The sequence below is a fragment of the Bubalus kerabau genome, chromosome 7 (genome assembly GCF_029407905.1).
Source record: "Bubalus kerabau isolate K-KA32 ecotype Philippines breed swamp buffalo chromosome 7, PCC_UOA_SB_1v2, whole genome shotgun sequence".
NCBI classification, from domain to species: Eukaryota; Metazoa; Chordata; class Mammalia; order Artiodactyla; family Bovidae; genus Bubalus; species Bubalus kerabau.
In genome coordinates this window covers 64,522,882-64,536,523 of record NC_073630.1, presented here as the reverse complement: position 1 = coordinate 64,536,523, position 13,642 = coordinate 64,522,882, and the positions used below count along the sequence as shown (strand labels likewise).

General features: G+C 42.0%; 1 protein-coding gene across 18 annotated transcripts in view; it reads right to left on the bottom strand.

Moving 5' to 3' along the window:
• Positions 1–13,642, bottom strand: part of LIMCH1 (LIM and calponin homology domains 1) — a 348,742-nt gene that overhangs the window by 197,982 nt on the left and 137,118 nt on the right. For all 18 annotated transcript variants that reach the window (XM_055588395.1, XM_055588396.1, XM_055588397.1 and 15 more), the window contains exon 2: positions 9,145–9,215. In XM_055588395.1, the coding sequence (XP_055444370.1) occupies positions 9,145–9,215 (71 nt within the window). The remainder of the gene's footprint in view (positions 1–9,144; positions 9,216–13,642) is intronic.

Genomic DNA, 13,642 nt, shown 5'->3' with positions numbered 1-13,642 from the left:
ACCCTACATAGGAGGCCTATCAAATTCTCACCAGTCTGCTAAAGTCAAAATCAGTTAGGGCACAAGGACCCAAGTTTGCTGAGATTGGAGTGAGTATCTGGTTTAGCGAAAGAGCTCCAGACAAAGATTGGGAGACACACCCTGGGTCTCCATCTTGTCATCTGCAAAGGATGGTGGGACAATCTGATCCAGGCTGTTTACCTACCGTAGTCACTGAGAGGATAAAATAAGGGGAGGGTTTGTGAATACTGACCAAGGTAATGGTCACTGGAAGAGACCAGTCTGGAATGGCCAACCACTGGGGTGACCATGCACACACACATACACCTATGTACATACACATACATATTATACACAGACATACGTACCTATGTACTTGCCAAGGACAGCCCCAGGTTCCAGCAGCACAGCTGGTTAACACCCCCTTTCACTCTCAAAAGCATTTTGTCTGATAGGTGGTCACTTCACTGCTAAGCCATTGAGTCAAGCTAATCTCATTTCCTTATCAAAGAGTGGAGGAAAATACTGCATGTGAAGTTTATATTAGATATAAGGTCTCTAACAATAATAGCCTGTTGAAATGATGCAAAAGCATGAGCGAGAGCGAAGACCATTAGGTGGAATCATGGTCAGTTGACTGACAGTTCCCAGAGGTGGCCATTAACTGACAAAGTTTCTAGTGCCTCCCTCTACCAGTGAGACCTCTGCCAGGGCCATGCAATGCAGGAGACCTCAGCTCCTTAGAAGTCTTCTTAGCTCCTCTGGATTCCATGACACCATGCTCGTGAGTTTCCTCTCGTCCCTCTAATGGCCTCTGCGTGAGTTTCTCTTTTTCTCATCCTGACCAGGGAGGAGGCGTCCTCAAACTGAGACCTTGCTCTGCTGCTCTTTCTTGAGGTGCTCTTTCCCTCAGAGAGACTGTCATATATCACGGCTTAACCCTAATGTCCAACAATGGCTGCCAAGTCCGATTTAAATCAGTTAAATCTATCATCTAACCACTAAGTTCTGCCCTTGTCCCCGATGGCCTACAGGACTCTCTGCCTGAGTGGATGGTCTGGACCCCAAACTCAGTCTGCCCAAACTGAAATTATGGCCTCCCACCAAACAGAGCAGCCCTTCTAGCTCACACCAAAGGTCCACCCTGCTTGTCATTAACAACTGAAACGTTTAAGTGATTTTTCAGTCTTCTCTTTCATTCATCTATCCCTATACCCTACCAAGTCTTGTTGATCTCTCTCTTTTTAAAAAATATTTATTTAATTTTGGCTGCATCATGTCTTCACTGCGGTCCATGGGCTTCTCTCTAATTGTGCTGCAGAGGTTTCAGAGCGTGTGGGCTCCGTAGTTGCAACATGTGGGCTTGGTGGCTTGGCAGCATGCGGGATCTTAGTTCCCCAACCAGGGAATCAAAACTGAGTTCCCATCAAATCGCACTAGAAGGCAATTCTTAACCCCTGGACTGCCAGGGAAGTTCCCTGTTGATCTCTTTTAAATTCCTCTCATCTCCATTGCTCTGGAAATCACACCCCAAAACTCCTTCTACAGTTTACAAAGGCCCTGTGCAATCTTGACCCTGCCTACTTTTCTTCATCCACGCTCCTCTCACATCATTATCCTCCCTGTTTTCTACCTTTTGGCCAAACTTCTCGCAACTCCTCCGATACATGGAGCTTCTATCTTAAGCATTGGTAAGATGATGTCTTAACATCTCAAACATGTTATTCTCTTGGGTTAGAACATGACTTCTCCCTACTTTCACCTCTCTTCTCTCTTTCCTGGCTAATTCTGCTCTTCATTTAGGACTCCACCTAAATGTCACTTCCTCCAGGAAACCTTAGGTTAACATCACACAAGAGACTAGGGTTCAGATTCTGGAGCTCATTTTGGCACTCGTTATATTATGTTATGGCTTAGTTTACTAGTCTCTATGGTAACTGGCCACACCTGTAAGCAGGTTCTTAAAAAGGTTAGTTGGATGAAGAAAGTCCCTCCAGGCAGACTTCCACTATTTGCTAAACACAGCATCCTCATTCCTGTCCCCAGACCTTTCCTCTGCTTCTGTTCCTGTGTCGTATGCCCTTGTCATTCCCTCACCTTTTCTCATCTTAAGTAAAAGGCACTTGGTATAACGTCTCCCAAACTACAACCATCTTCCCTTGTTTAACTTATTAAACCTGGTGGATTAAATCTTAGTTACCTGGGCATTTACTCACATACTGGTTTACACAGTAACAACTGCTTTGTGTGTATGTCAATCTCCAAGCACATTATAAAACTCTTGAAGACCATGGATCGAGCCTTATATATCCTTTTTATGCCCTTCAGTGCCTAATGTGGGACTGTACAGAACACAAGTCGATGTCCAGTAAGTCCTCCATATGACAAAATGTCTCCATGGAAAGCTACGCCATCAACTCCCCAACTGTCCTAGTATATGAGTCCATATTCTTGGCACCCCACAGTTTATGCTGAAATCAGGACAAGAATCAAAGACAAGTCCTTCTTCTCAGAATAAGTAGTTCATTCATCAGTTATGATATAAACAAGTGTTTGCCAGCAGATTTCTTATCTTCAGAAAACTATTTTGGCAATATAAGAACTGAGACAAAAATCCACTAAGACATTTTTTTACTGGTAACTTATTTGCAGACCAACATACTTGGACTTTGCATTCCATCAAAATGTGTCTGTAGAACAAACCCCAGAAGTTTACCTCCGTGACGCCTAAGAAGACATGGAGAATCTTACAGGTAAAGAGTACAGACAGTTCCATCCTTTGAACTCCAAGTCCTCAGGGGTGGGTTCATTCTTTATATAAAACTGTATGTGTATGTGTGTAGGCAAGGGAGGAGTTGAGTGGGGAGGGAAAGAGAGAAGAGGAGAACGGAGATAATACTGATGATGACAGCAAAAATTGGGAGAAAGTTAATGATGATTAGATCTAATCTAATGATGACTAGATTGCCTACTACTGGACTCAATTTATCCAACAGCTGTTTGTAACAGATGTATTATGTACCAAACCAGTGTCCAAGGGGAAATCCAAAGATAAATAAAAGAGGTCTTCAGGAAGCTTTTAGTCTGGTACAGGAAGCAAACATGGGATAAAGAGGTCGAGCACTGTGATAAGGACTAGCACGGAGGCTGTACAGGTAGACAGATGCTGGAGAAGAGCCCATCAGCTCTGCCTGGAGGGTCCTGGAATAGCTTCTGAGAGAAAGAAACCACAACAGACTGGAGGGAGCCGGAGGAAATGACGTCACCACAGAGGTCAAGGCCACTGTTTTTCAAAACAATCGCTCTTGGCCTCGAGCTCTGCCAGCCAAAATTCATTATTCACAGATGATCAAGTTTGTAAGGGACCCAAATGTTCTTGCCTGGTTTGATCACAAGTTGAGCAAGAGAAACTAGGAAAGCAGGCCCCCCATTGGTCCATCCTGTGGCTTGCTGACAGCCCGGGGAGACAGCTGATGTGTGCACAGTGACACAGAGTCGCATTGGCTATGTCATATTTATAATTGACTATGGGCCTATTTCCAACAATAATAATGGAAACGGCGAGTGATTCAGAGTGCCAGCCCCGGCCAGACACTGCCGAGCGCTTCATGCATTCTCTCACTGGAATCTCTCAGGGATCTGATGAGATAGGAATTTCCCCCATTTCATGGATGAGAGGAGAAAAGCTAACACTTAAGTGCCTGCTATGTTTCAAGCACTAAAGAGTTTTATATCCATTATCAAATCATTTACTTCTCTGAAAAACTCAATGAATTAGGTACAATTATGGCTGTTTTTGGAGAAGGCAATGGCACCCCACTCCAGTACTCTTGCTTGGAAAATCCCATGGATGGAGGAGCCTGGTAGGCTGCAGTCCATGGGGTCGCTAAGAGTCGGACACGACTGAGTGACTTCACTTTCACTTTTCCCTTTCATGCATTGGAGAAGGAAATGGCAACCCACTCCAGTGTTCTTGCCTGGAGAATCCCAGGGATGGGGGAGCCTGGTGGGCTGCCGTCTCTGGGGTCGCACAGAGTCAGACACAACTGAAGCGACTTAGCAGCAGCAGCAGTAGCATGGCTGTTTTTATAGATAAGGAAACTGGGGTTCAGGGAGGTGAGCTAACTTGCCTAAGCACACACAGGGGGTGAATCTAGGATCTGGACCATCCACTAGGTTGAAGCAAATGAAATCACATTATCTGCCTGGTTGTGGTCTACGGATACAACAGTTTCACAGGATTCAACCTAGGAGTTCCCAAATCCATTCACTTTTCACCATGCTCCGCATAAAAAGATATGAACTGGCTTTTGTCAAATATCTATCTTTGGATAGTAACTGAAAAGAAAGAAAAGTGTAAGGTGAGGATGAGAAAGCAAACCACAGAGAAGAGAAGAAACACACCCTGCAACTGCATGCCATTATTATCATCATCATTTTGCTGTGCTAGCTTTCTCTCTTTCTGTATATGCCTCTTGCTCCCTGAACTATTTGCATATAGTTGTAGGACATATGGATAATCATTACATTATTCTTCTAACTTTTCCATAAGTTAAAAAAATTTCAAAATAACAAGTTGTTGGGGGGACTTATAAAGAAACTCCTGAAAAACCCTTCTTTGAAAAGGCATTTGATTTACCCAAATAGCACTTTGCACTGAAAACTCAACTTTATGAGGGTAAGCAATTCACAACCAAAATTAAGTCTATAGTCCTCACGGGCTGACAAATTTTCTGTAAAGGACCAGGTAGTAAACATTTTAGGCTCTGTGAACCCCACACAAACTCTTGCTTTGTTTTGATTTGTCTTTTATTTACAACTCTTTCAAAATGTAAAAACCATTCTTAGCAAGCAGGAAGGCCTGCACAAAAACAGGCCGAGGGCCAGAATTTGCCAACTCCTGATATAGATGGAATTCCACAGTGTTAGCTGCTCAGTCATGTTCGGCTCCGCAACCCCATGTACTATAACCCACCAGGCTCCTCTGTCCATGGAATTCTCTAGGCAAGAATACTGGAGTGGGTAGTCATTCCCTTCTCCAGGGGAATCTTCCCAGTTCTATCTAATAATAAAGTCTCAGGAAAACAAGTCAGAACCATTCCTTTCTGGAATATTTCACAATATGTCTGAGCTGCATGCAGGGAACTAGATGGCAGTCAAGAGTGGTTCTGTACTGGGAGCAGCTTCCTCAGGGAATGGTCTTTGTAGCTTTCCTTTTAAAATCTCTGAAGTCCCCAAGGATACAATGTGGTATTCATTTAACATTTCTAACAGCATGACACTTGTCACACGTTTGCGGCTTTGCACACTTTGACCCTAGGCCTTTTATATAACGCTCCGGGGACAGCTCACATCATTGGAGTATTTAACCTCCAAACTTCAAGTACACACTTGGCAAAAACAACAAAGTTAGAGCAAAAATACATCTACAGTACTATAATTCTATTTGGCACCTGCACTTTATTTTATTCTTGCTTTTACTGTAAGTTATACATTTATGCATAAGGATACTATATCTGGGGATACATATGCAAAGGCAAGTGTATTGCATTTCACAGGCAGAGTAAAAGAGCTCCTGGGGTGATTTTGAAGCTACTCAATTTCCATCTTATATGTTGCCTGTAGGTGCCAGTCTTTTCCCTCTCCCATCTCTGTGGTCTTCAGTACAGGTCCACCAACTTCATCGGTGACCATTAAGTTTTGACAGCTCTTACCTAAGAAAACTGAAACCCCTACATTGTTCCTGATAGCTCAGTTGGTAAAGGATATGCCTGCAGTACAGGAGACCCCGATTCGATTCCTAGGTCTAGAAGATCCCCTGGAGAAGGGATAGGCTACCTGCTGCAGTATTCTTGGGCTTCCCTTGTGGCTCAGCTGGTAAAGAATCCACTTGCAATGTGGGAGACCTGGGTTTGATCCCTGAGAAGGGAAAGGCTACCCACTTGAGTATTCTGGCGTGGAGAATTTCATGGACTGTACAGTCCATGGGGTTGCAAAGAATTGGACATGACTAAGTGACTTTGACTTCACTACACTGTCCACTGACCACAGTCTCAGCTCTCTCACGCCCTCCTTTTCACTGGACTGGACTTCTTATCTTAAGAGGGACCACCAGGCCCTTGATGCTTACATGTTTCCAAGACTACTAACCCCAAACAGTCCTTCTTCTTCTGTTCAGCTGAGACCCGCCAGGCATCCTCTGTAATGCCCTCTCCCCATATTCTGGGTTTTCTGGCACCAATTCCATCCCCCGCTCTGCCCCCAACCTCTTGCTTTTCTCTCTCATTAAAATCCCAGCTCTAGACACAAGACAATGATTAAGAACAAAAGCAAAGGAATGAGACTTCTGAATTTAAATCTTTCTCATCTGGTACAACCGTGTGCTGTGCTTAGTCGCTTAGTCATGTCTGACTCTTTGCAACCCCATGAACTGTCGTCTGCCAGGCTCCTCTGTCCATGGGATTTCCCAGAAAAGGATACTAGAGTGGGTTGCCATGCTCTCCTCCAGGGTGAAATCTTAGCCTAGTGATTTAGTCCACTGTGCCTCAGTTACCTGCTCTGTAAACCGGGTATCATAGTAGTTCTTGCCGGCCACAGGTAAATCTAGAACCAGGCTGGCAAGAGGAAAACCAGACCCAGGCCCCGAAGACACCTTTCCATTTGAGAAGAACTATGAGGTTTAATTTTTCAGACTCACAAACCACCCATGAAATTTTTAGTGAACAGAGAGCACGGTGTCTCTCTATGGTTAAAAGATTTGGAGCCAGTCCACCTTAGAAGAGCTGAACTGCTGGTTTTCAAAATTTGAAATTACAGCAGGTTCTCATATTTTCAAGTATTGCTACCTGGGTGGTGGTGGTAAGTTAGAACTGCTTAATCACCAGCATCCCCAGAACTCTCTCTGGTTCTAGAGAGTGGCACAGTCATGGGTATCCTCATCTACTCTCCAAAGACAGGCTGTATAGATCTATTATCTGGGAACCCTCACTTTCCTGAGACTCTCTAAACTGAGCCCCCTGACTTTCAAGCCCTACCATCAACCAGCTCCCTGCCTGGAACGGGGCAAGTCCCCCTCCTTGCCAGACTGGTCTCTGCATACAAGTCCCAGAAAAATACACTTGCTAATCTCAGTCTGCAGCAGCCCAACACTTCTATTCAGATATTACCTAACCATGCCCCCACCCCTGACCAACAAGGAGAGGGGGGCCTTCTTCCTCCATTGTTACCAACGGTTAGGACATCCAGCCCTGAGACCTACTTCTGTCTCTCGTTGCTCTGTAGGCCCTGCGCTTAGAACTTTGCATCTTGTGTGTCTGGCTACTGCCTCAGCTTTCTCTCCAAGGCTCTGGCTGGGGCTGCACTCATGGTTTTTAGACCACCACTGCAGTTCATTCCACAATCACACTCTGCTCCAGAGCTGCCAGATGGAGTCCCATGGGGAAGCCTGACCCTAATCGTCAGACTCCTTCAAATCCACCAGTGGGTCTAATCCCCTGTGGTCAGAGGAGTTAGACAATAACTCGCTTGTCCTGGGTTTTCATCCTACCTACCCAGACAGAAACATTTGTCTACATTCTCCATGTTGGCCATTTCCCTCAGCTCACCTATAGGCTGTCAGCACTCAAAATGCTTTATTTATTTAAAGATGTTCCTGGCCATAATCTGTGCTTCTATGCTGTCTAACCATACTATTTCCCAACCATGGCTCAGACCTAGTCTCCACTTCTCCACCTCTAAACAACCCTAACGTTCATTAATGTGTTTGTAATGGGTCAACGGTTGGTGCCACTCCACACGTGAGACTCCAACATCTAACTCAACATCTTCATCCAGGTAAGAAACAAAGTCCATGTGTGCAGATGTCTCTGGATCCAGAGCCTTGTCTTCAGGTGAGCCCAGCTAATCCAAAGGCAGGCAAGAGACATCATTCCATGACAGACTTCCTCACATGGTGGAGAGGTGGATGCCTGTAGGAATCTTTGGAGCTGATGCTAGGCAAACAAAAGCTGGTTCCAAAGACCCACTTCAACAGACTTCAGAGAGCATGATGCACATAAATTAGACTGGATTCTGGTGAATCTGTTAACATCAGGAGAGGGTCAAGCCTAGACTCATTGGAGAAGCAGGTGCTAGAACACAAGGGAAGTGTTTGAGCTTGTCTCTGTGAGACGCTGAACTAATTGTGGTTTACTTAACAGATGAGCTCTGATTTAGACTTTATAAAGAGAAAAACACGTGGTAAGGCAAGTAAAGTGTGAGAAGAGGGAAGAGACTCCACAGGAAGGAAGGTATAGAAACAGCAATCAGAGTATTTAAATTATTCTTCGAAGAAAGAAGAGCAGTGGAAGGCAGGAAATTTCAACACCAACGTGAACTGTGTTGAAACCTGCTGCATTATAAATCTACATTTGTATAGCAAATGTAATTTTTTAAAGCACTTTATCTGCATTATCGTGTTGAAATTTACAAAAAGCTTATGAAACATGCAAGAGCTGTAAAATTTTTACTACCCTTTTAAAGAGAAGCAAATGAGACGCAAGGAGATTAAATAATTTAAGGCGTGAAGAAAGGACTTGAATCTTTAATTCTCAGGCTCCAACACCCCTGCTCTGTTAACTATATCACTGGGTCTCAAACAATATTCTCCAAGTCACCAAGAAAAGACTGCATTCTGTGTGATTCTATTTACATAAAGTTCAAGAGAAGGCAAAATAGATAATATGGTGATAGAAATCAGAACAGTGCTTTTGGCACCCCACTCCAGTACTCTTGCCTGGAAAATCCCATGGATGGAGGAGCCTGGTGGGCTGCAGTCCATGGGGTCGCTAAGAGTTGGATACAACTAAGTGACTTCACTTTGACTTTTCACTTTCATGCACTGGAGAAGGAAATGGCAACCCACTCCAGTGTTCTTGCCTGGAGAATCCCAGGGACGGGGGAGCCTGGTGAGCTGCCATCTATGGGGTCACACAGAGTCGGACACGACTGAAGTGACTTAGCAGCAGCAGCAACCCATTTAAGTGATTTTTTTTTTTTCAGATTCAAACTGTGAATGCATTCCAAACTATAGAAGTTTTGCAGATAAACTGAACAGCAATAATGATTTTTCTTGAATAAAACCAACTGAATATAGGCTGTACTTACTCGCAGAGAAGGATTCCATTTTCTAATCCTGTCCGAAAATCTTTATCACCAAAACTTCTGCCGGTTACTTGCTGGAAAAGAAAAGCAGAGAATAATTTTTTTTTTTTTTTTTCAATCAGGAAGCTCAATGATTCTTTTTCAAGATATTTCAAGAGACTCTAAATAACTGGTGGCATTCCAGGAATGGGAAAAATCTGTTAGGTCTGAATTTCCTTTCCATGTGTAACTTTGCTTAGCTCAGCTAATCTTAAATAGACCATTTCTTTGAAGTTTTTTCTTATTCAAAACTTTAAAAATATCTGTTCTTCCTGATAAGGATATTACTTTGGCGGTTTGGCCATGATAAGTCAAGGTCACAGCCTCTTTCCTCTTGACCCAACCTACACTTTCAATAAAGCCTGCAGAAAGCACCACCTAGGGATAAAGAATCCATTTGTTAAAACATTAAGAGGCAGAGAGGAGGACCCAGAACTTCTAACCTTGAGAGACTAACATCAGGACAGTATGAAAAAAGCCAATATACATGCTAACATGGTGTGAAAAAGCAAAATAAAAGCTGGGAAAGAGTGAACCATGTTGAGTACTGATGGCTTTTCTTGATGCCTCTGACACTCAGTAGCCCTTTGGTCTGGGCACCAAGGCATTCATTTTTTTATTGAGTAAATATTTACTGAGCATCTACAATATGCCAGGTAAATATGCATGCTGTAAATCCTAAAGCAACCTCTAAAACAGCAAAATTTTAAAACAAAGCTAATAAGTCAAGAAAGGAGATTAAATGGAATTATTAAAAAAAAAAATACCCTAACAATAAAAAAGAAAAAAGGGAAAGGGAATACAGAAAAGATGGAATAAATAGAAAACAAATATCAATATTATAGACTTAAAACTAACCATATCAATCAGAGCATTAAATGTAAATGGTGTAAACACCCCCAAGTAAAAGAAAGATTGCATTAATAAAGCAAGACTCAACTAGGTGATGCCTACAAGTAACACACTTGAAATAGCAAGATATGAATAGGTTAAAAAAGAGATAGAATAAGATATACCATGCTAACACTAATCAAAAGAAAGCAATAGTGGTTATATCAACTTCTAAAACAAAGAATGGGCTTCCCTGGTGGCTCAGAGGTTCAAGAGTCCACCTGCCAATGCAGGAGATGCAGGTTCGATCCCTAGGTCTGGAAGATCCCCTAGGGAAGGAAATGGCAACCCACTCCAGTATTCTTGCCTGGGAAATCCTATGGACAGAGGAGCCAGGTGGACTCCAGTCCATGGGGTCACAAAGAGTCAGACACAACTTAGCAACTAAATAACAACAGAATAAAGAATAATACCAGAACAGAGAAAGTCATTTTATAGGGACAAAATGTTTAGGTCATCAGAGAGATAATTCTAAACATTTTTACACCAAATTAAAAAATAAAAAAGCTTCAAGATAGACACAAACCAAATCAGATAGATTTACAAGGAGAAATAAATAAAGTCACAACTAGAGTCAGAGATTTAATATCTCTCTTCAATATTTGATAGAATAAGCCGACAGGAAATCAATAAGGATATAGAAGGCTTAAACAACACTATCAACCAAATTGACTTAATTGACATTTCTAAAATATTCCACCCTACAACAGCAGAATAAAAAGATGCTGCTGTCCCTAATGGAATTAATGTTAGACATACAGGCTCTCAGTTCTTCCACTGTCTCCAAGACCTACTTAACAAGCATTTAAAAAACATCCCCATGTGACTCATATGTAAAGTAATTTTTACAAAGCCCTGACCTTGTATATTAAGGAAGTCCGAAGTTCATACTCAGAAATGGAGGACATCTCATTGGAATCAGGATTTTGGATGACCTATCTCAATGACCCATCTTAGCAACATCTTTATGATGCATTTACAATATCACACATTGCATATTTTAACAATAAAGACTATTAATTACCGTTCTCTTTGTAATAGCATAAGCCATTGCTTTTTTTTTTTTTTTTTTTTTTTTTTCAAAAAAGCAAAATAACTACCAAGAATCAGCCACCATTACCAACAGACCATGAGCAGGGGAAATGAAAAGTGACTGCCAAACTCTTCACTAATCTCCCCACCTGGACCCTGACTGACAGGGGACTCTCAATAACCTTGCAGACAAGGCACTGGCCAAGCCATCAGCCTGTGATCACTCTCCAAGGACACATAATAGTATGGGAAGATTAATAGAGCCCTTAAAAGATGGAGATCTGGGACATGTAGTGGGTGGGAAGAGAGCCCAGGTTCAGAAGCATTCAGGGGCTAAGAGGGGAAGAGAAGCATGCAATGTCAACAGTACTTTACCACCCCACCAAATCTTGCTCTTTACACCTTGCTGATCCTCACCAACCTACCAATTAGTCCTTGCAACTCCACCCTTGCAGTTGTTCAGCTTAGTCATACGTGACCCCAATCTTTCATACCCAATCATACTCAGTAACAAACCCTGTTGATTCACCCTTCAGAATTTAGCCAGAATCCAACCATGTATACCACCTTACTCTGAGTCATCATCATCTTACACCTAGATGAGAGTCTCAATTGGCTCACTGCTTCCACCCTTGCCTTCTTCCATCTATTCTCAACCCAGCAGCCAGGGTAATCCTGTCAAGTTAGGGCATGTCACTACTCCATTCAACCTCTGCTCCATACTTCCCCATCTCACTCACAGTAAAAGCCGAAGTTTCTACAGTTTTCTCTGAAGGTATTCAACATGAAAACAAACAAAGGGGAGAAAAACCTAAAAAGGGAGCATGGATGAAGCTATTGAACACTACCATTATTTTAAGGGTGGATATAATGAACTTGCATACATCTCCCTCATTCATGGGGGTCCTCAGAAGTACTTATGGTGGCAATTACATCACCAACTTAGCCCGGTAAGCCTTTCAGTTCAGTTCAGTTCAATTCAGTTCAGTTGCTCAGTCGTGTCCGACTCTTTGCGACCCCATGAATCGCAGCACGCCAGGCCTCCCTGTCCATCACCAACTCCCGGAGTTCACTGAGACTCACGTCCATTGAGTCAGTGATGCCATCCAGCCATCTCATCCTCTGTCGGTCCCCTTCTCCTCCTGCCCCTAATCCCTCCCAGCATCAGAGTCTTTTCCAATGAGTCAACTCTTCACATGAGGTGGCCAAAGTACTGGAGTTTCAGCTTTAGCATCATTCCTTCCAAAGAAATCCCAGGGCTGATCGCCTTCAGAATGGACTGGTTGGATCTCCTTGCAGTCCAAGGGCCTCTCAAGAGTCTTTTCAGGAGAACCCAATGCCAGATTTTTCCCTACTTTATGGTTTAGAATTAATTCACTTTCATCACTAACCAAAATATTTGTTGGATGGACATGCTTTTCAGACTGAAATAGTCTATGAATGGATAACGTAACAAAACCTTGATAGTTTTAGAGGATAAGAATCACTTTCTTCTACCTTAGCAATCAAACCAAAAGCAGAAGCAAGAGGATTTCGTGACATATCAGCACACTATTTTATGCAACTACTTATTGGTAATAAGCTCATCTGTACTCAATTTCTTTCCCATACAACTAAAAGGTAATTACATCTCTGAGTTTGTCCATGTCAATGCTCTAAACCATTCAAATAACTAAACTTGGAGGAGTTCAAAATAAACAGTCTAATACAGAAAACCACATGATTTTATAGTAACATTTTTATGATGTGTTTATAATTTAACACACTATATGTCATAAAGCCATATTTTGTTAGTTACTTTGTTTCCATCGTTATTAAGCAGTTGCCACGAACAGTCAAAGACTGCCGAGAATCAGTCTTTCATCTTGATCATTACCATTTATACAAATCGTATTACCGAAATATTAAATATTCAGGATTTTTGAAAGCAATCTGGTGGACAAACTGTAGTCCACTAATAAATTGCAGGTCTGATTTTAAATAAATGCTGAAAACCCTATTATGGTAATCTTAAGAAGAGATTCTATTGGCTGGCAAAGTAATGGTGCCTGAATTCAAGAAATGGGAGAAAAATACAAAATTTACTATATTTGGACTTAATCTTTGGAAGACAGGGACATTTTATCTAAATTATTGTACAAAAACAGGTTTGATTTCCTCCTACTAACGGTAAATGAAAATCACATCTCTTTAATTCACTGGAGATTATTTGCAGTTCATTATGCTCACTTCCCTTCTGAGAATATTTGACATATTTAACAAAAAGAGTATCTCATTTTAAACCTAAAAAAACAAAGCAGAATAGAATTGCTCTTATTTTTCACATTTACTGAGAAATAAATCCACTGCTATTTCTGTTACCTTAATAGGGTTGCTAGAAAAATCAAATAAAAATCCTATGGAAACTCTTTGTAAACCTTCTCAAGTCATTCTTATCTCAGCCAGAATTAGCAATCAACTGACAATCATCTACCAAATCCCTACCTCAGGCTAGATAATATAAGAGGTGTGAGTGAGATCAAAATAACAAGATTTGGAC